Source organism: Ictalurus punctatus, chromosome 23 (genome assembly GCF_001660625.3).
Source record: "Ictalurus punctatus breed USDA103 chromosome 23, Coco_2.0, whole genome shotgun sequence".
Taxonomy (NCBI): Eukaryota; Metazoa; Chordata; class Actinopteri; order Siluriformes; family Ictaluridae; genus Ictalurus; species Ictalurus punctatus.
In genome coordinates this window covers 6364788-6387834 of record NC_030438.2, presented here as the reverse complement: position 1 = coordinate 6387834, position 23047 = coordinate 6364788, and the positions used below count along the sequence as shown (strand labels likewise).

At 41.6% G+C, this 23047-nt stretch overlaps 1 protein-coding gene across 2 annotated transcripts in view; it reads right to left on the bottom strand.

Annotated features, from left to right (window-relative positions):
* Positions 1–23047, bottom strand: part of arfgef1 (ADP-ribosylation factor guanine nucleotide-exchange factor 1 (brefeldin A-inhibited)) — a 49452-nt gene that overhangs the window by 13246 nt on the left and 13159 nt on the right. The window contains exons 2-19 of one of the 2 annotated variants that reach the window (XM_017453125.3): positions 20212–20242; positions 19383–19539; positions 18498–18644; positions 15942–16121; positions 15746–15799; positions 11650–11929; positions 10720–10836; positions 10408–10595; positions 9554–9687; positions 7299–7533; positions 6798–6897; positions 5777–5916; positions 4897–5005; positions 2661–2862; positions 2041–2152; positions 1260–1465; positions 733–817; positions 294–459 (exon numbers count right to left, since the gene is read on the bottom strand). In XM_017453125.3, the coding sequence (XP_017308614.1) occupies positions 294–459; positions 733–817; positions 1260–1465; positions 2041–2152; positions 2661–2862; positions 4897–5005; positions 5777–5916; positions 6798–6897; positions 7299–7533; positions 9554–9687; positions 10408–10595; positions 10720–10836; positions 11650–11929; positions 15746–15799; positions 15942–16121; positions 18498–18644; positions 19383–19539; positions 20212–20242 (2643 nt within the window). The remainder of the gene's footprint in view (positions 1–293; positions 460–732; positions 818–1259; positions 1466–2040; positions 2153–2660; positions 2863–4896; positions 5006–5776; positions 5917–6797; positions 6898–7298; positions 7534–9553; positions 9688–10407; positions 10596–10719; positions 10837–11649; positions 11930–15745; positions 15800–15941; positions 16122–18497; positions 18645–19382; positions 19540–20211; positions 20243–23047) is intronic. The other variant, XM_017453126.3, reaches the window with a different exon arrangement.

The following is a 23047-nucleotide window of genomic DNA, read 5'->3' as shown; positions in this document are numbered from 1 at the left end:
TTCACCACGAATAATAAGCTTTGAGAGAGTTCCTGCACCATGACACTGCATTTATTCACCATTATAAATGCTTGATAACATTTATGCTATAGATGTGATGAATTCCATGCATGTGACAAAAGCGAGAACTACTTTGTTAATGTTATTTACGAAGCTGAATAGTACATCCTGATGTTGAGGACTTAATAATTCCATTATTTCGTTCACTCTGCAATACTGACGGCTCTAATACATCATCTCGGACACATCAGCGTTATGATTAAACGTTTCATAGTGCCAAGTGCTAATCTCACTTTGTTTGTTCGATTTGAGCGGCAATTCCTTCGTCTCCTTCATAGATATCTTCTTCCCTGCGATTTCGTTGTAGATGGATGACAAGTAGTCCTCCGGCAAGTCTTTACTGTCATTGATCCCTCTGTTCATCATGATGTACTGCTCTTTTGTCATTTTATTCTTCACCTGTTCAAAGGAGGAAACGGAAAACCCAAACAATAACTTGTGCGGTACTTGCACTGGAAGACGAACATTTTCACACGTTTCTGGAAAGAACACGTCGCGCCAGATTTGTTTACACCTCGAAATTTTACACTGCAAAGTCACACATTTGCAGGGAATCGTTCAGTGCAGCATACGGCTGTGCCAGGAAAAAAAAAAAAAAAAGAAGCGAAATTCAGATGAATTAGGTTGAGAAATTCAGTAAGTTTTTAGCAGCAGATGTAGAGATGCACTCACCTGTGGACTATGAAGGTCTGTAGTCAACATGATGATTGAATAAGCAAGGACATACGCTGTGTCTGCACTCGCAAACAGGGTTTGTCTACAAAGAAAAGAGATAGCACACATTTACACATAGTGCACCATTATTTACAAACATTAGCGTGGTCTGTGTGCCTTCCAGTCTCAATAAAGGGGGTGTCGTCAGTGTCTGTCAGAAACAATAAAGGGGGTGTGGTTTGTGTGCCAGTCAGAACCAATAAAGGAGGTGTGGTCTCTGTGCCGGTCAGACTAGTAAAGGAGGTGTGGTCTCTGTGCCGGTCAGAACCAATAAAGGAGGTGTGGTCTCTGTCCCTATAAGTCTAGTAAAGGAGGTGTGGTCTCTGTGCCTGTCAGTATAGTAAAGGAGGTGTGGTCTCTGTGCCTGTCAGTCTAGTAAAGGGGTATGGCCTCTGTCCCAGTCAGAATCAGTAAAGGGGGTGTGGTACCTGTCCCTGTCAGTCTAATAAAGGAGGTGTGGTCTCTGTCCCTGTCTGATCACTTACCGCTGGTTGCACTCTAAATATCTAGCCGCAAATTTCTCCATGAGCCGATCGATTTTCTGTGCTTCCCCAGGGAGCCGGAAGCCCTCCAGGAACAGACGCAGGGCTGACACAAAGTCCTTCCCTTGGAAGTCCATTTGGTCCACATAGGCATACATCACTTCCTTGTTGAAGCGATCGTTGTCTCCCAGAAACTCTCCGGCTTGGACCTGTGAAGGAGACGGAGGAACTGGTTAGAAATTAATCGAATCTCTAAATGCGACTCAGTTATATGAATCTGTAATCCAAATGAATCTGTAATCCAGATGGCGAATCAGTTATAAACCTGCAACAGAGTTCAAGTTCATCCTCTTCTACATGTGGGTGACATGACGATATGATATTGTTTTTGCAGTGAATTATTTCTCCAAGATACCATGGGTAATCTTTCCATAACATTCCATAACGTCCACCGAGCAATAAACAATAAAATGCTTTATATTCACACCACTGATTAACACACTACATGCCACTCTCGAGGCTCAGGCTTGGCGCTGAAGAGCTCTCGTTTCAGAGTAGACGTTAAGAGAGCTCTTCCACTCCGGACCGTATGGAGAGTGCACACCTGCTAAAAACAGCGTTACCACTCCCCTAAATTGTTTCGATCTTTTTGAAATGGAAACATTTGGGTGCATTGAACAGGATGAGTGGTGCTACCTGCTTCCTTATTATTATTATTATTATTATTATTATTACTACTATTAAATACTATTAGTAATACGCAAATCAACAGAAGATCGCTTACAGAATCCAGCCTCTCCTCCTGATGTAAGAACTGAGCGATGTCCTCTGGCGTTGTTCCCAGCATGCCTTGCTCCTGCAGATATTGGATGCCCCTCTTTGGTTTCTTGTTGAACCTTTAACAAAAGCGCAGACCCCGACATGTCACCATAAACCTGTAGCTTCTGCAGCGATGAAGGAGTCCATACATATACAGACGGAACTAGATTTCTGATGTACTTTCACAGCTTTCTGAATAAGAACACGCGTTTTAACCATTTATAGTTGCATTTACTGTTGTCAAATGTCCATGGGACAAGCTTTTGTCCAAGTTACATATTCCTGTTGTGTTTTACACTACAGTGGCTGTAAACGGTCGTTCCCTCACCAGCCTTTCTTAAAATTCAAGGACAAAAAGAAATAAACAATGCAGCTTGACATGTTAATGAGAAACCGGAAGACACGCTATCCTTCGTCCGGAATAGTATCCTGTGACGGAAAACTTTCCGACCGTTACAATGCTCTGACAAATGGGGTCTCCTTTATATAGTGTAAGTAGCATGTGTGGGGGTTATTTATTTATTTATTTATTTATTTATTTATATATACAGTGGCAGTAAACCTTAAGGTGTTGCATTAACTTACAGGTCAATGCCTTGCTCGATGATTTCCTTCTGCTGTTTGAGCACTTCGAACTGCTCTGGATTATCAGTACCGGACATCTGCGTGCTGTAGCTGCCGATGCCTGAGGAAGCTGTGGAGTCCAGAGAATTAATGCTGCCATAGCGGTTAATGGTCTCTGGGTGCTTGGACTCGTTGGCCTCCTGCTCAGAAGGCTTCTCCTGGCCTGAGAGAGAGAGAGTGAGAGAAAGAGCGAGAGAGAAGGGGGGGGGGGGGGGGCAGTGTGGTGGAGACAGAGACAAAGACATGCACAGTGAGGGAGATGAATCCAGGCTTCCGTGGTAAGACAGAGATTGGAGACCATTTATTAGGGCTGTAAAGTGTGTTGCTGTACAGAGGCTCCTCACACTCTGCTGTCTGTATGAGGTTACAAAAGGTCATTCAGAATAAGGATGAGACAAAGAAACTCTAAACAGATCACAAGAGCCAGCTAATGGCCTTGCAAACCAGGCCAGCAGCATGTGCATGCACACAGTCTGTGTGTGTGTGTGTCTGAATAAGAGAGACAATGTTCCATGTAGGATCTGATAACATGTAGGAAACTCTTTAAAACATTCAGCATGTAGTAACGTGAGAGCACAGGCTGCTTTCTCAAAGCACAGGGACAGGAGAGACACGCTGCTGCTCACAGACTCTTACCTCCTCTAGAGGGACTGAAATTCTCCGTTTCCCAACACGCAAAGCCACGATACTAAACACCGTCATGTAAGCTTCGCAGCACAAACCCTGACGTCATAAATCAACACAAAAAAGCTGTCCATTAAACGGGTTTAAAATGTTATTTACGTAAATAATGTCTGAATTGTGTGAATTAAATGCACTTTATTGTCTGACTGGTGAGATTCTTTGCATTGATGCTTTTACAGCCAATGATTTAGTTGTGCAAATGAGGCTTTGTCTAATTAAATATACATAAATCTGCATAATTAATATAACGAAATGTGGTTTCATGTTGCTCAAATTAAATGAATTATTTCTGTCACCGTGACGCTCTCAAGAGATCTTTACAGAAAAGTGTACTGGGAAAGATCTTCTGTATACGGCTCATAAAGAATGATGACGCATACTGAAACGATGGCGCTGTAACGAGTGGGCGGAGCTTAAAGCCTCCTTAAAAGTTGCTAAGTTTGAGAAAATGTAGGTCATGAAAGATAAACATTTTTCTTTTCTTTTTTTCCTTTTATTGATACTGTTTATTGCTTAAAGTCTCGCTCTTCCCCTCATGAAAAAAAAATTTCAGACCTTTCCAGAATTTTCCGGGACTGATTGTTGAAGTTTGCTTGACTTTAATAATCATTTCAAAGGTCGGGGGGGAAAAAGAAAAAAAAAAAAAAAAAGAATAAAAATGGGAAACGTTAAATGTGTCACCTGGCTTCACAATTGCCCTCTATAGAATGATGTCATCAGGGTTCAAATACGTATATCTACTAGTCTTTAAATCAGACAGCGTTACTATAGCAACAGGGCTAGCTATCTCACAGCCTTTCATGTAACGCGTGCTCTTCCTTTCATGTGAGCATTGAGGACAGAGAACAAACGACACAAGAGCAACGGTGAAGGACAGACAAAAATAAATAAATAAATAAATAAATAAATAAATAAATAAAATAAAATAAAATAAAATAAAATACAATAATATCCCGCAAGTTAAACAGAAGCTCATACATAAGACGTTCGATCTGACAGAACACGTATTGCATAGGAACAAATGAACAGAGCTCGTTAAAAAAAAGAAAAGAAAAGAAAAAAAAAAGACAATACATTGTGTAGAGAATAGTAAACTTTGGCAACTGGGCAAAACCCTGATAAGAAACTGCTGATCCTCAATAAACTCGCAGTCTGGGTGCTACGCCGTTTGGGGCTATTTGTGCTTCCACTGATTAGCAAGAGCTCCCGGGTTTGTTTGATTAAGATGGAAAGCTCACCACAGGCACTGCTGAGATCGGTCCCTGGATTTGCTCTGAGAGACTGGATTTTCCCTCAAATACAGTTTATCGCTTGCTTGTACAGGAAGCAAGGAATTCAGAATGAAACTCAATTGTGAAGAAAAAAAAAAAAAAAATCACATTTTTTAAATATTTTATAACATGTGGCTAGTTAAGCCACAATTACTTTCCACTCCAGTGATGACTCCCCAAAGCTGTGACTAAAACTTTGTTTGGTGGGGGGGCAGGGGGGTGTTGTGTACGGAGGTGCTTACCGAGAGTGGTCTGAGAGTTAGGGTTCACGTACTGATCCTTACTCCACTCCACCATGCACTTGAGGATTGACACGAGACACTCCAGACCCTTCTTTCTCAAAGTCAGATCCTGGAGATCCAGAGCAGACTCGCATCATAACACGGTCCATGAATTCAATTCAATTCAATTTTATTTTATTTGTATAGCGCTTTTTACAATAGACACTGTCTCAAAGCAGCTTTACAGAAACATATAAACACGGTATACAGATATTATACCCATAATCGTTACCAAAAAGCAAAACCTCTCGAACGTATCCACTAATGCAAAAGGCGCATTGGCACAAATCTACAGTCCTCTCCGAAAGTACTGGAACAGGAAGGCCAACTCTATTGATTTCACTATATCTATCTATCTCTCTCTCATATATATATATATATATATATATATATATATATATATATATATATATATATATATATATATATATATATATATATATATATGGGTTTCATATCAAAAGCTGAATATGAGGCAACAGATGGGTGTTCCTTGTTTCGCAGGTGTGCCCTGTTAAAATGCTCATTTAAAGTATTAGTATCTCTGAATGTCTACTCTCGGTTTGCCTTTTTGGGTTTCGCCTGTGTTTGTCGTTAAAAAGGATAAACCAACATGAAGACCAGAGAGCTGTCTATGGGAGAAAAGCAAGCCATTTTGAAGCTGAGAAAAGAGAGAAAAAATCTATCAAGCACTGGGCATAGCCAATACAACAAAATTTGGTCCGGTGTCCAGAAAAAAAAAAAGAAGAAGAAAACGCACCACTGGTGTTGTTTCAGAGGAGACTGTAGTAACGATTTTTTTAAAAAATGCACAGTAATCGCACGAAAGGATCAGATTTACCTGCAGCGGGGTCGTGCCCAGCTCGTGGCCTCCTCGGCCCTGTGCGATCTTGGACAGGTCGTTCACCAACCTCTCAAATATGTTAGCAGCGTTCAGGTCACAGTCATAATTCACATAGATATCCACCACACTCTGGGCATCTGTGAGCGTGAAAGAGAGCACACACTCATACACTGGAAATTCAAGCTACGGAGAACAAATTCAGACTTTAGCCTATGGTACAACAATTAAAATTTTTATTTTTTATTTTTTAAGTGAAAGTTCTCAGTTCGCACTGATATGAGCAAAGTGGGCGGGACTGGCGCAATCAAGCTGAGCTTCATGCAAATGAATGCTGAACCAAGTAGGCAAGTACCAATAAAAGAGAAGGACATGCAAAATGCAACTATCAATGGAACAAAAAGTACATTTGTTTTTACAATAAATAAATATAAACTATAAAACTGCATCAAAAAAACAAAACCCACAATGCTTGGAGAAACGCGAGATGGAATAAAAGGTACTGCTGTGCGCTATTCTAGGAAAATAATCAATCAACAACGGTGTAACGTGAACATTTTTTTTTACTCCTCTTATACTACAGCAATTTGCTAATTTACATTAGCATACTTTTTTATCCATTATATTATAGTTACATTTTATGCTTTGGGATGTCCGCAAAACAAGTTAGTTCCTGTTCTCACAGCAGCTATAATCCATATACAAATCGCTCCATCATCAGCCCCTGTTACAATGCGCTGACGCTGGAGACTCCTTCCAAAAAATTTTTTTAAATTCTACATAAAGGTCTGCGAACATGGAGCATTCCCCATACCAATCCCTGTGCAAGCTGTTACGTATCAGAACGAGCTGATTAATATAAACCTTGCGCTGGTTTGTGACGTGCTGCTGTATAAACGTCTACGCCGTTATCTCAGCGGTTACAGTGAAACCATGGCGACCAGCAGGAAACGCGAGTTAGAGACTAGTGGGCGCTGTGATTTGTGAGGAGTTAAAAGTGGAAATTCTAAATTCTTGATACCTGCACATATTCTGGTGAGCGTCTGAATGACCATCCATTTGTGGTCGTAGGAGCTCGTGGACGTCTCGAGGATGTAGAGGAAAATCTCTTTGAAAAAGACCTGCGGTAAAACATGAGCATAGACGCATGACCACGAGGATATGGAGGAATAACGTATTCACAGCAACGGCTATGACTGGATATCCTACTGAATAAAAGTGGGTGGCGATGAAATCCTCAGAGCCTGATTTGCTATGATTGAGAGTCTTTCACACTCACACACTCTCTCACACTCTCTCACACTCTCTCACACTCTCTCACACACTCTCACACACTCTCACACACTCTCACACACTCTCACACACTCTCACACACTCTCACACACTCTCACACACACAGTCTAGGACTGAAGTATAAGCTGCCACAATACACCAGACGCAGATAAATCCCTACTGTCAGCAGGTTAATAGCAGCAGGGGAGGTAGGACTGCTTCACGAGGGATGGAGAACTGCACTCGGTACCTCGATCTGCATCTTGAGGTGGGTTTTGAAGTTGGACAGGAGTGTCAGGAAGATGGACAGGGAGAGCTCGAAGACCTCGGGGACGGAGGAGACGCCGTTTTTGGACAGCGCCACGCACAAGTACTGCTTGATGGCGTTGATGAACATCTCGTTGGTCTTGAAGATAGGGCCTGCATTCTGCAGGATGGAGAGCAGCAATTGCAGCGAGAGCACTTTGGAGCGCAACTCGTGGGATCTGCAGAACACGGAAAAAACGCGTTGAATCATTCCTGCTTCGCAAACGAAGGGAAAAATCCTTGCATATCAATATTTATATATAAATATCAACTTCATATCAATTATTTGTGTACTGAATAATTCTGTAATGAAGTTCACGTTGGTTAACACGTTCCTGCTGTTGGGACTACCGTTCCTCTCTGCCTAAACAGTGTGATGCGGCGGCGCTTTAGTGCTTTAGTCTGTCCAGCTCGGAGCTGAGCTTTCTTTAAAGGAGGTTAGTCTGTGAAGAACAAATATGTGCGTGAGCACAAAACAATGTGCTAGTGTATGGAACTCTGCACGTCCTGGAGCACCGCGGCACACCTACGTTTAGTGTTTTTAAAGCTGCAACACCTACAATTCAGGAGCGCACTCTATTCTGAAGTGAGCAGTCATTACAAGCCTTTCAACGTCCTCTGTCTAGGCTTAAAGTGCTGAAAAACCTTACTCTTAAATTGCTGTTACAGACGAGACCGAATGATGTTATTTGACGTGCATCCTGAATGACTGTTATTTTCAACACCTACCGAGGAGGAACATTATAGAGGGTGTAGCCTTTGCGGGAAGTAGACTGCAGCTCCTGCTAAACCAGGCACAGCACTAAATACTGCAAGTGAAAAATTCTCCAAGGAAGAAAAAAGAAAGAAAAAAAAACCCCTCACAGTCCTTAAGAGAAGTGCTATAGAAGTTTTGAGCTTGAGTGGGCAGCGGAGTATTAAGCGCTAACCTTTGCAGCGAACGCTCGGTCATACACTGAATACAAAAATCAAATGCTCGCTTCTCTCCAAGGCCTGCACCTCTACTTAATTTTTTTTTTTCTCTTCGACAGAACAGACACGCGATTAATCCAGCGCTCAGGAGTACCGATTTGTTTCGGGGTAAATGAGCGACTCTCCGTAGTACGTTAAGTCTAAACAAAAATCTCAGGTGCATGCAAATCAAAAAACCGCGCCGACTTCCTTTTCACCTCTGAGCCACCGCTGATTAAACATCGCTCTGACTGAATCTGTGCCTCGTCTTCCTGAGCAGCCCTGATGTAAATTTGCAGAGGTGAAGCAGCGCTCTGACTTTCAAACATAAAAATCAATACAGATTTTTTATTTTTTTTGTTAACCTGCTTGTCTCTGACGATAGGCAGGAACGAACGAGACTGATTTTATCACTGGAGTAGGTTTTATTGAGTTTAAAACAAAGCTACACTACTTTTGGCACGGCAGTCACTGGTTCTTCTTCGAGACCTTCTAATGCTGTGCAGGAAAATAATCATTGACGGAGCTACGGCTGTCACGATGAGGTTGAATTGTCCTATAACAGCATGTCCTGAAGTGTTGTATTCCACTTATACTACAGCAATTTCACAACGATTACAATTTTGAGTATTAAAGAGCTTAAGGTGGTACTTTTTATCCATTTAAAGTTACATGTCATGCATCCATGAAACAAGCTCTATATATATATATATATATATATATATATATATATATATATATATATATATATATATATATATATATATATATATATATTTATTTATTTTTAATTATTTATTTATTTACTTACTTACACATATATATGTATATGTCTATCTATCTATATATATATAAAAACGGATATACACACGCCTTAAAGCAGGAACCTCTCCCCAAGCTGAAAATGAAATCAACAACTTCTGACCTAACAGAATCGAGACTTCGACGGCGCTCTGGTATATAACGAGAGAGAATAAAATCTGGTTCATGGCCACCAGGATAAAACCTCCGCCAGCCGTAATAACGATGACTGATACACGCTGAATTGAATTACACCGAGGAACCAGAGTCATAAATCCTGTTAAACAAGTCCTGCGATCTTATTATGACAATCTGATTCCTCTCTGAATCCGTACAGCAGACCATATCAGCCATTAAAACCGTGATTTTTGATCAAATCGGATCCTTCTTCCACAGGAAACGGCTCGTTGTCAGTGGGTTTCCTTGGCTGTGTAAGAGCAGGCTTACTTTGGGTCGGGCGGGCCGTCTGAAAGGGGCTTCATGGACAACTTGCAGAGGGAGCGGAACACCAGGAAGGCGTCTTTTTGCAAAATGTGCGAGAACTTCGCACCCGGTGCGGGCCCCGCTGGAGCCCCAGATTCCTGAAGCAAACAGAGAGAGACATGGGAAGTGTTAGAAAATGCTCGCCTTCACAAATGAAACGTTAAAGCAGGTGGGACGGGCTGTTTCGTCGGTGCGTTTAACACCGTTTTACACTCAGAAATCACCTTTGCGCTGGGCCGTATCGCGCCACCGCAGCGTGGAACATTTATCTTGCTATACCAACACAACACTTCTCAACAGACTGCTAAAACAGAGCAAAGAATATTCCTTTGGCTTTTAAGTCACTTACATGACACTGGCATAATGAAACATTCTGAATGTTATAGAAGTCCTAATATTATAGCCTAACTCTGGAATTTATACAAGGCACATTTATATATGGCTTGCTAGTTTTTCTTCCTCTCTGCTCTAACACACATGATTCCAGCAGGTAATTAGCTAAGTAGATGAACTGGGTGTGCCAGGAGCGGGGAAAATGCGAAAACGTGCAGTAAGGGGGATAACTGCAGGACCGGCCCTGAGAACCTTGAACCTTCTAAGAAATGAAAACCTATGAATCCAAATGAAACGCTGCATTAATTTTGTGTTTTGCTACCTGGAGCTAAAAGCTTAATATTTCAGTACGTATAGAAATCGAATGTTGATAAGAGCTTAAAAATGTTTAAAAAGTCGATTAAGACGGACGAAAGCTCAGTAATGCGTTTGTAGATGCCCTCTGCATTTGCTCCAATGGCCGGTCCGACATTTTGATGACTCGCCTGAGTGTCGCTGGACGAGACAGACAGTCTGTCGTCAGGCAGGGACGGAGTGAAGCTGGCAGAGATGGGTGTGCCAGGGATGCCGTTAGCGTGGACGTTCTCACTGTCGCTGCTCAGGCCACCCTCCTCCTCCAGCGATGTAGGCGTGGCCTCTGGCTCCACTTCCCCGCCTACACTCTCCTTAGCATCTAAACACAGACCAAAAAAAAAAAAAAGTACGAGGTCTGTTAGGGTGGTTTGAGACGCATGGGTAAGACAATGCCACCCGCTCCAGGATAGAAATCTACAAAACGAAGGGGTGCGAGCGCTCACCTCCAGTCACAGTGCTGACCACCTCCTGCAGTATACTCTGCACAATTTCCTGAGCCTTCTCCTCATAATTCAGGCTGTCCTCTTCTTCAGGAGCTCGTGAACCACGCTCGGCCGCGCCTGCAGAAAATAACGACGCGTTAACTCGGCATTTTTTTTTAAAATTCAGTTCGGCATAAAACACCCAGAATCGTGCTTAATATCATCCTCTCGAGATAATGATGGGAGACGATCGTGACGGTATTAACCCATGATGACTTTAACTGCATTCTCATAAGGAGACACAGAGAGACGAGATGTGCGAGAAGTCATTCTGTTTTTCTTTCAGTCTTAAAAATGGAAACTAATACTTTTATAAACGCATGTCTAAATAACATATCAATCAATGTTAATTTTAAACATGTAGTCCTCAGGCTCTCTTTTAAACCTTCACTGCATGGTGTTGCTATATGGCAACAATTCATTTATCTCCAAGTTTTTGATAGGCAATAATAAAAAACTACTATTTTCCTATGTATCTGGAAAAATGGGGCTTTAACTTTGACATAACCCAAAAAAAAAAAGGCGTCACGTCACATGACCAGGAAGTGTTGTTTGCACTTCACACAGCATGGTGGCCATGTCCGATGACGGTAAGGTCATCATCGGTGGCCTCTCAAAAATGTGATTAGTTTTTCAATATTTAGATAAAACTACTTAAAGGAAAATACTGAATCCCTATCTGAGATAAGTTAGCATTTATTCAGAGTATTCTGTAAAATGCTCAAATTTCACATGCGATAATGGAACTAAACAGCAACATTTTTTATGTAAACGTAGTAATTAAGGAAAATTTGGCGTTTTTGCTAACTGATCGAAAATAAAACCAGCTCCAGGTTGGAAGGTCAGCAGAAAAGAAAAAAAAAAAGAAAAAAAAAAAAAAAAGATCTTTACTCTGTTCTGCGGCGGTGGCCTGGTCCGCCTCGGTCTGTTCGTTCTCTACAGGGCCGAAATCAGAGCCGTTCTCTGGCTCCGGGCTCTCGTAGTGGGGCGATTCGTGCTCTGCCGTACCGCCCTCCACCCCTGACCCTCCGTTCACCTCCTCGCCCGACAGGCTCTGACTCTTGGCCGGGGTGTCTGGGAGCTGCTGGAGCTGTGGAGACTCAGGCTCCTGCTGGCTGAGCGGAGAATGCTGCCTGTGCCTCTCCCTCTCCATCTGCTTCGCCTCCTGGAGCTGAACACACGCGCACATGAAAACACACAAGTGCTCTATTTAAACACACACACACGCTTCTATTACCGGTTGGTAAACAGTATTTATCATTCCCTTGGGCAAAGCCACGCTGTGGAGCATCCACTTCTCTGTGCAGCAGGCAAACATCTGCGTCCTCCAGCGAATGTAATAATAATTATTATTATTTTTATTTAAAAAGAAGTAAATATCATCCTGGGATCGTTTAGTACTGGGCTGTGTGAGGGGAAATATACACTTCTCATCTACCTTCATTGTCTATTGCATGCAACTAAACTGATGAACTGGTCAAGAGCAGAGCAGTCATGCTTGATCTGATGGAGGGATGGAGGAAATTCTGCCTTCGCTCAAACACGGACGGGTTTTCTAACGTGAAGGGAAGTCATGTTTGTGAAATAGTGATGACACGAATGAACGATGCTACTCATTCGCCATGTTTACATACAGCTCGTTAACACGTGCTCCAAACGAGAGCTCGATCGGAATAAACAACACACATCTATACACGCCGGAGCGGAGTAGAATAAAACGGATCAAAACGTTCATCCGATCCAAGAGGGTGGAAATTCTTCTTATGAATGCGGTTAAATGTTAAATTCTGAATTTGATTAACTTTTACGGTCTGAATCTTTGCGCATGTTTTGCTGCGCAACATGACAACCACAAGAAAACTGGGTGAAAAGAGTCACAGAAATATCATTTCGAGGTTAGACAGAGACATTTTATCTAGGGCTGGGCGATATATCGATATCGGCATAAACGATTATGCGATACACTTTTCCGAGATATCGTTGGTATCATGATGTACAGTATGTTTTACATTTTTAATCATTACAAATGAAATGGTACTGAACAGATGCCGTTGGTTTGATGTCGTCGTTTTTTCTTTTTTTTGTTTTCTTTCTTTTTTTAAACGTAATCATCTTTGCCTTTGTAAACATTAAATAAAGTATCGTCAAACTCACTTGAACAGATTTGGTTTATTTTACTATTGTTTTGTGTACAGTTCGTTAGCTAAATTATATCTCGTGTATCGTAGAAAGCATCGTGATAGGATTTTTTTTTTTCATATCGTCCAACCGTACAATTTATCTAGCATACAGAAGCAGAATGATGATGGAAACTACGTATTCCTGTACATTAAATGTAAATAGAAACTTATAAACATCTAAAAATCACTGGCATGCTGCTGTGGTATGAGAGAAAGAACACACAATAAGGCACGTAGAGGAAAATAATCAACATTGTGATGTCGTCGTGTGTTGTATCCTGGTGCAAAGTGTAATTACTATTACCACGCCAAAGTAGAATGTTTTTAATAAATAATTATGTCCGTTTTTTTTTTTTTTTTTATAGTTTACGTTCATCATTGTGGAGTGTCCATGAAACAAGTTAGCTCCTGTTACCTCTTACATTAAAGCCTCTTATTCTTCTCTCTCAAAGTTAGTAAGAAAAGACACACAGGTCGCCATGTTATCGCAAGTTCACGAGGCGGAAAGACGTGAAGACGTCTCCTTGTCTGAAATCTTACTGACACTTGAGACTCGAATGTCTCTTTACAGAAACGACACGCGTATTTTAATCCGTTTGTTGTTACTATAGAAACGATAACACATTAGAACGAGTGCGTTAATATGAACCTGTGATTTGTCTTGAACCAGAACCAAAAAAACAAACAAACAAATAAATAAATAAAAAGGTGAGAACAACAAAACGAAAGTTCTTCCATCGCTGGACGTTCGAATCCGATCTACGCTACGGCCGTCCGTGGTCGGGAGCCGAGGGAGCAAAACTGGCTGTGCTGTCTGGGTAGAAAATATGCTCTCTCTCCCCCCTGTGAGTCAATCACAGTGACACTAGCTATACTTGAGCATCTCGTGTATGCGGAAGAGGGCAGATAGCACATTCCTCTTAGTGTGTTACACCGCACTGCGATGCAGCAGTTAGAAGCGATGTGATTGGCTGGCTTCATGTGTTTTGCAGGAAGCGCGTGTTCGCTAGCTGTCGTCTGAAAGAGGAGAGCTGGCTGGTGGGTGGGAACTGACCAAATTAGGAAGAAATTACATATGCAGAGATTGACATGCAAATCCTCACATAGAAATACACCCATTATGCAGGGCACAAACCTCACGTTGAGCAGAAGTTAATACGCCCTTCGATTGTTAGCCGCGTCCACTTCGGTTATTATTCATACACACTACTGGTCAAAAGTTTACAGACACACTCATTCTTTATTTTTATTTTTAGACATTTTAGAATAATAACGTCATCAAAACTCAGGAGTAACACAAAAGGAACTATGGGAATGAAGTCGCGATAAAAAAATCCAAATTAAATCAAATTAATTTCATATTTTAGCATCTTCAAAGTAGACTTGCCTAGAATTTCCAGAAATGTATTCTTGCCGTTTTCTGACCCGATTTCCTGAGGAATTTCCCTGAGATGCTTTTTAAACAGTATTAAAAGGAGTTCACACCTACACTGGACACTTATCGGCTGCTTTTCGGAATATTTCGCTCCGAGTCGTCCGTTTCAATAAAGATTTTTTGTGAATAAAATGTTGGTTTTAATCTAATAAAAGAAACTAATATGTCGGCACAATTATATTTTTGTCTACAACACCGATTTCAAACATTTAATCACACACCTTCAGATCAAAAGGTTTTTAAGATCATGAGTAGGGTGTCCACAAACATTTGACCGGTGGTGTATACTTCTTTGTCCTAGATAGTATGCCTGAACTTTTTTTCCCCTTCTTCCTATGGCTCTTTACTGCCTGTGTTAGACGTGCTAGAATACTTATTTTTAATTGTAATGCGTATTTTTAAATTGAATGTGCCATCTGCGTGGGCTAGCTGGGATAATTAGCTGTGAAGTATGCCTCGGAGTGTGAAGTGCTGGAGGTGTGGCGCGCAGTGAAAAGGGCAGAGGTTAACATGGGGGCGGGGCTCCGTCCAGTCCACACCCATCACCCTCCCTTACTCACCACGAGTACTTAAACCTTCAGGAAAGGGTTCGGTGTACGTTACTTTACGACATACAGGGTGTCAGGAAAGTCAGGAACCAACGAGAGCACCAAGAAAAAACCATTTCTATTATATTAAAATTATACTACCAGATGAACGCTTACACCAACAGAATCGAACAAAACAGCGTTTAACAAGCAGCTCATGTTAACACGTCTGTGAGAAAAGGCTCCAGAAAGCCAATCAAGTGATGGTTTCAATCATTAGCGACAACACAGATTGTATTCTATCGTTGTATCTGATATAACGATACGCCGCCGTGAGCCTGTGGCATCTGGTCTGCACGATGTGTGTACGATTTACACGGAACGCTCATCCTTGACAGCGTGATACGAGCCGCTTTGATGCTGAGCTGCGTAAATCAAAACAGAAGCTACCGGGAGCAATTATTATTAAATCAAAAATAAAACTGGGTTGGGATGAAATGATCATGATCCCTGTGAATCTAATACACAGCCAGTCAGTCACTCGCCATCTGCATGCAGTCTAAACCACACACACACACTCACTCTCTCTCACTTAAAAACACACCATAGCGGAACATCCGTACACTTCAGATATCAAACAACTGAAAAGAAAGACATCATTTTAGAGAGAAGACTGCAGGCAAAAACAGATACAGCAAGCACACATCAGATACACACAGAGAGAGAGAGAGAGAGAGAGAGAGAGAGAGCGAGCGAGCGAATGGAAGAGAGAGATGAAAGCAGATGCACACGAAAAAGAAGAATTCAGATCAAGCAAACGCAAGGCAGACCCTCTTGCTCTTTACCTGACGGTCACGCTTTCTGGACGCCATAGACCAACTGATCTTGTGATTTGTAAGCTTGGGTTCGAAAAAAAAGAAGAAAAAGGAGGAACAGGAGAAGGAAGAGGAGGAGGCATCAATCGAGAAGAAAGAAGAAGAGGTTAGACCAAGGCCACGTGCCGGCGTATATTTCGACTGACTGCTTTAAGGTGCGACTCACGGCCTGGTTCTCCATGCGGGCGAAGATGACGTTAAGCATCTGGGTGAGGGTGGCTTTCGCTGTCGTCTGATTGATGAGGTTCTTGCTGGCCAGGTAGATGTTGTAGCACGTCCTGACAGCCTGCAGCACCGTGCCCTCATGGATCTCGATATTCTGGGAGGTCACCGCTGTCAGCAAGGCCTGGGGATGAACAAGGACCGTCAAGAAGAATAAATGATAGCTATTCATCAAAAAAAAAAAAAAAAAAAAAATCGACATTTTCAACTAAAATCGGCATATAAAGACGGTTATTATTACATGCTAACATTACTTGAAGCATCAGATTAGATTACATAATAAACCCACTACCTATTTGTAACATAACTAACTGATTACTTATCATGTTATCCGTACCAGGCCGACACGTTCATTATTCTCGGGTCACTCACTTTGTGTACCTGTTTTTTTTGTTGCTGATCACATGACTACACGGCACGTGGGTGGTTAAGACCATTTTAAGACAAAATCATTGTTAATCAGTGTAGCTGGTCAAACTAGATGTGTGCAAGTTCTGCTTTTTCCATTTCCCCCCTTAGAATATATGTAAATCCTGCATGGTTACAGACTCAAGTCTGCATTCCTCACTCTGCTGAAACAACAAAGAGCTAACGTTATTCTAGTCTAGTGACATTGTGCAAAACTGTTAGTAGGAGTATTTCAGGTCTGGGCAGTTCTTCATAAAAGACAAGGCATACGTATGGATGTATGATGTGTGTGTGTGTGTGCCCACGCATCGGCTTCCCATGATGTGACTGGCTTTGGTTTTTAGTTCTGCTGTCATATCTACATCTGCTGGAGTCTCTGCTTCACTCTGATCACAGTGTACACCCTTTAAAGCCCCAGTAGCATAACAGCGTACCTAATAATCTATTCTCTTTCTCTCTCTCATCATACGTGAACTCCTGCTACCTGACCCTCCCCAATCTGTGAATTCATCCTGACTCTCAATACATACTGTACAATACAACTATAACGTCAAGGAAGTAATGATTCCCATCACTGTTGATCTGACCTGATTCAGTTCAGCACGCGCTGATACTATATGATTCCTGCTTGATTCGATATGATTCAGTTCAGTTAAATAAAGGTTTCCCGGCGTAGGGAAAGCCTTGGGGACAGACAGCTGTGTGTGTAGTCGGGTTTGTCGGTACGTAACAAGCGGTGTTTTTGGCGTATTAACTGTAAGACAGTGAAAGGCATGAGCCTGGTGAGGGAACGATGATCAGAGCGGTTATGGCTGTAGGTGATGACAGGAAGTCACTCGGATCGTGGGTGTATTTTATGGCAGTGTTGCAAGTTTAGCAACTAGCAGTGCGTTTGTGGAGATTTCCTGCTGAGCGCTTGTTGGAACTGATGCTCGACACACTCTCTCTCTCGTTCTCTCTTTCCTCTCGCTCCTTCTCGTTCTGTTTCTCTCACCTCCTCTCTCGTGCTCGCTCTCCCTCTTGCTCTCTCTATTTTTCTCTCTTTCTTTTCTCTCTCCTCTCCAACTCCTCTCGCTCGATCTCCCTCTCCCTATTTTTCTCTTTCCTTTCTGTCTCCTCTCTCACTCTCCCTATTTTTCTCTTTCCTTTCTGTCTCCTCTCTCACTCTCCCTATTTTTCTCTTTCCTTTCTGTCTCCTCTCTCACTCCTCTCACTCTCCCTATTTTTCTCTTTCCTCTCCCTCACTCTCCCTTTCTCTCCTCCTCTCTCGCTCTCCCTATTTTTCTCTTTCCTTTGCCTCTCGCTCTCCCTTGCTCTCCTCTCGCTCGCTCTCCCTTTCTCCCTCTCCTCCTCTGTCGCGCCCGCTCTCTCTCTTGCTCTCCCCTCTCCTTTCACTCACTCTCCCCTTCGCTATTTTTCTCTTTCCTTTCTCTCTCCCTCACTCCCTCCCTCCCTCCTCTCGCTCTCCCTCTGTTTCGTTCTCTCTCCTCTCACTCTGTCTCACCTCTCGCTCTTTTTCCCTTTCCTTTCCCTCCCTCCTCTCCTCTCGCTCGCACTCCTTTCTCCCACGCTCTCTTTCCCCTCTCCCTCTTTTTCTCTCTTTCCTCTCGCTCTCTTTTTCTATCTAACCTCGAGGAGAACCTCGGATTTTAGCCACTTTGTTTTCCAATCCGGCGCGGATCTACGTATCGCGGACCTAATTTCCCATTTGAATCAGAAATCCGGATTTCTGTAAAACTCCTTTGTGACCATATCTATTGCAGAAAACAAATTAAATTGATCTCAACAAAACCAGTATCACTTAGTACTATAACCTGTACTGTAATTGCCGAGTACTTACTTAGTAACTAACTTAGTTACTAAGAACTAAGTACTTACTTAGTACTGTAATTCCTAATTCCAATCCCAATTTTGAACCTTATCCTCACTCTAAAACACATTATATCCCATGAACCTCAAACTATAGCTGAGATCAGCTCTTCTGCACCCTGGCATTATTACACCCTGCCAAACTGTGCCTCGCTTTACATATTTCACGTTTTATCCCACTCCAGAGGGGTCCAATAAACTCTAAAACTAGAAGCCGCTAGACCTTTATGATCTGAAGCTGAACTCCCTCGTCGGTCTGCGGGCCCTGGAAGCAGCCGCAGATCGTCTCGATGATCCTGTCGATGAGCTTCTTCCCCGGGGCAGTGTTGTCCGGGGCGCTGCCCGTCAGATGACCGTAAGCTATGAGTTTCTGCAGAATTCAGACATACATACAGACTCAAAAACAACAGCATGACCAATACACAACTACAACACCTAGCGGCTCAGCGCATTAGCCCCTACTTCAGAAAACTGATCACCCAGGAATCGGCCAATCGTGTGGCAGCAACGCTGCGACAAAATCATGCAAACACAGGTCAAGACCTACAGTCGGACTTCAGAACGGGATAAAATATGATCTCGGTGACTTTCGATGCGCATGTGCTGGGATCTGGGATGCTTTTCTGCTCACCACGCTTGTAAAGAGTGGTTATGTGAGTAAACGTAGCCTTCATGTCAGCTCGAACCGGTCTGAACGTTCTCCTCTGACCTCGCTAATCAGCAAAGCGTTTCTACCTGCAACACAGGATTTTATTTATCTATTTATTTACTTATTCTTAGTTTTTCACACCATTCTGTGAAGACCGTTGCGAGTGAAAATCCCAGGAGATCTCAAACTGTGTCACAAGTCACTGAGCTGACATTTTTTCTACGTTAACTGAAGCTCTTCAGCTGTATTCGCATGCATGTTATACACTTCTGACACACGACTGGCTGATCGAATAAATCGCATCAAAATTGCTTTGCGCCCAATCTGCTACTAATACAACAGATAGAAATATGATACTGACACCCCCCCCATTACACCCAGTCACATGTTAACGGTGTAAGCCCACTCGATAAATCCACCTGTACAGCTGATATCACAGGCTCTGGAGAGCTCACTGACCTGTAAACAGTCTAGTGATGTGCTGACGATGCGGGGACATTTGGACTGACAGGCTAACTCGAACGGCAGGAAATATTTATCCGCTTCGATGAAGGTGCTCTTGGATTTGATGGGAGGCAGGGTACTGGAACTCGACTTGCTGTCTCCAGCAGGGGGGCTAGACGAGAAAAGAAAATGAAATTGCAACTGACTGCATCATCGTTCTCGGGCAGCGCGGTCGAACCGAGCGACAGTCTTGAATGACAGAATGAAACAGTGGCGGTGGATGGAGAAGAAGGGAAGCTTGAGGGGAAGTCTGAGGACAATGAGAATAAAGAGAGAGAGAGAGAGAAGGGAGGGAAAGGTGAGAGATGCAGTAACAGGGGAGAGTGAAGGAATCAGGAGAGGAGGGGAAGATGACATAGCCTTTCTTCTCTTCAGTCATCAACCCTTTCTCCCTGTCTCTCGCCTTTATCCTTATCCATCAATTCGGCAATAGAAGAATTTGCCCTTCTATCACGTTTTTAAATGTTGTAAATGTAACTTTAGTCGGATCACCAGGAAGAATAGGACGGCAGCCGCGCCTCGTCCCGGCTCTTTTTTTTTTTATACGTTTTTTAAAGTCAGCTGCAAGTAAGAGAAAGAGGGATTAAAGATAGAGGGCGAAAAAATGTGACATGTGAAACAGAAAATGAAGAAAGATACATGACAAAGCAAGGTTGCTGCATTACAACTATGTAATTAGAGGGGGGATAAATAAATAAACAAACAAACAAACAAACAAACAAACAAGCAATGTCCGTTATACAGCATAAACATTGTTTCAAACAGAACGTGAACATTCGCTCACCTTAGTTTCTCCGATTCTGCTTTTATTTCCTCTGCAAAAGACAGAAAACAAGACAGAAATATGATCAGCAACGTCAATCGAGCAATCGACCAATCAGAGACGTTCCAGCATCCACCCCTCCCCTAGTCAATCTCGCCATGGTCTGTTTGTTTACCATTTTAACGTTGGTTCCAGAACGTTTCTGATTGTAGAATTGCAACGTGACATGAGAGAGACAGATGACGAGACGGCGTTTATGACACCATGCCGATGTTTTGGCTCGTGCTGTGTGTTTACACTGGGAGCGATTTCACAGATGGGACGCCTGGAAAAGCTCAATCGGCGACTCAAGAGAAGGATTCACGGAGAGGTGTGAAGAGACGGAAAGAGATGACTCCCTCCGTTTCAAACGGAGATGAAATCGATGAAAACACTTCACGGCTGATTTGGTGGCCATTTCCAGCACGGCTTCTGCACGGGGTAATCGCCGGCCGAAGGATCCGGGTCTGGTCTGACCAAGCGCTGTACTCATTACCCAGGTTAGGGGTGGGCAATATGACAAAAGCTCTCTCATATCATGATACGTGAAGATATTTCTACACGATATGTGATGATATGCAAGTTTGCTAACAAAATGCCAGAAAATATCAGAAGCGTTCAATAAAATCTGTTTAAAATGGAGTTCAGTCGTACTTGCATTTAAAGCCAACAACAATAAATTCTTTAATATTATGGGTTTTTTTAATTTTTTCATTTTAAAGATTCAGCTCAATTTTTTTTAATGACAAAATAGGCTGCTTCCAATCAGAGAGTGTAAACAAACAAAAATCTGTTTAAAAAATAAATAAATAAATATTTTTAAAGATTTGAAACGGCACAAAATTTTAACATTAGCCGTTTCCAATTAGTTTGTTTTAAAAAGCTACTTCTGACGAGTTTGTAAAAGAAACATAAATAACTTCCAAACATTTGCAAATAAATAAATAAAATACTACTACTAATAATAAATATTAATAATAATAAAATCTGCATTTTACAATTTTGAAGATTTCAAATCAGTACAAAACTTTGAACTGCAACATCAAATCAGATGCTTCCAGTTTGTAAAAAAATAATTTGTAAATCTAAGAAATAAAATGTCGTTTTACACTTTTAAAGATTTATAACTACAACATTTTAACAACAAATCAACTATTTCCAACCAAGTTTGTTAAAAGTAAAATGAATAAACAAATAAAAATCTCTAAAATATTAACGTTACATTAAATTCACAAATGTGTAACAAATTGGCTACTTCCTGTAGATATAAATTTTAAAATATAAATTTAAATAATTTAAAATATAAATTTTACAGTCTTTAAGGTTGAAAACTATACAAATTTTTTAAATCCTGTTTTTAATATTTTAACAACATTTCACAACAAATATTAAATATTTTTAACGCTACAAACTCCTACAGGAAGCAGGTGATCTGAAGTGAAAGCATTGTGCTGCTTTACGTCTTTAAAATGATAAAATATCCACGCTTTGTTCTTCTTTTCAGTGTTAAATTTGTATCATCAATAACTAACAAGTCATTAAACACTGTTTCCACTAAAAAATAAGAAAAAAAACGAAAGACTGTTTAGCTGGCAGTTTGTTTGCAAACCTATGCATCATGAAGCATATTGTGTACTGCAGAAATATCGTGATGTGATGTATGGTGTCGTATCGTCCACGCTTTCTGACACGCCTCTCTCTGGCTGTATCCATAGTGATTAGCCGGTACACGCATCAGAAAGCTCGGCGGGCTGGAGCTCTGACATCAGACACGCTGTGTATTGGGTCGCTTTAACTGCATTTCCCAGAGCCAAGGACGTCTCCTCGCTCCTTCCTATAACCAACTGGTTGTAATGGTTTTATTGAGCACGTAGCTGGCGGACAAATGGCGCGGTGTAGTGTTTCTCACCTCTACACATTAAACCCCAATAAAAACTACGCTTTCAGCACACTGAAGCTGTTTGGGACAGAGTTATCAGTGCTTAGAGACTTTAACATTTCATCTCTAACTACATTATTCATTTAGATAGCCTGTTCAAATTTAAATCGTAACATGGGACAAGATGGGAACAAATCTTCTCCTTTAGACGAAGTGAAAATTGGGAAAGTGAAGAGGGAAAATTTTTAAATGAACAATAAAATGTATGCTTTCATAAATAAATAAATAAATAAATAAATAAATAAATAAATAAACTCCTTGCTGTTCGCTGCAGCTATGACAGCGAAGATCCTAATGTTCTGAAAGACCGCGAGCGCTCGGGGCTTTCGCAAGACTGTTTCACGCTGCGCTCAGAAGCTGCTCTGACGAGGCCCTGGTAAATTATTTTTCCATATCATGGATGAGATGAAATGAACTATGAGCTCCTTTCGACCCGAAAGGAATTTCAGGTCAGATTGGCAATCATTTGCTGATATGGTAGACAAAGCCAATCATGATCAACATGTACAACATGCATCATAGCAATATTTTTTTTCGCTCCAGCATTTATGATTTTAACTGGGGTTCCATTAATAATATAAAATCCAGAGATTTTTTTTAAAAAAAGTAAAGTATGTAAAAAAAAAAAAATTATCCGGATGATAAGCATAATTTAATTTATTGCCATATCATATTTTCAAACTGTCCATGCCTAGCTTTTTCTTATTTTTCTGATTTAGGTGAATAAATTTGCACAAGAATGCGACAGCGTTCAATTTCAATTGAGATCTTCTAATTTCTTGACACAGTACAGCAACAAACCCAAATGATTCCTCAAATGATTCCTTCAGCTCCTCGAATTGAGATCATCTCATTCCTTGACTTAGGTGTGACTTGGCA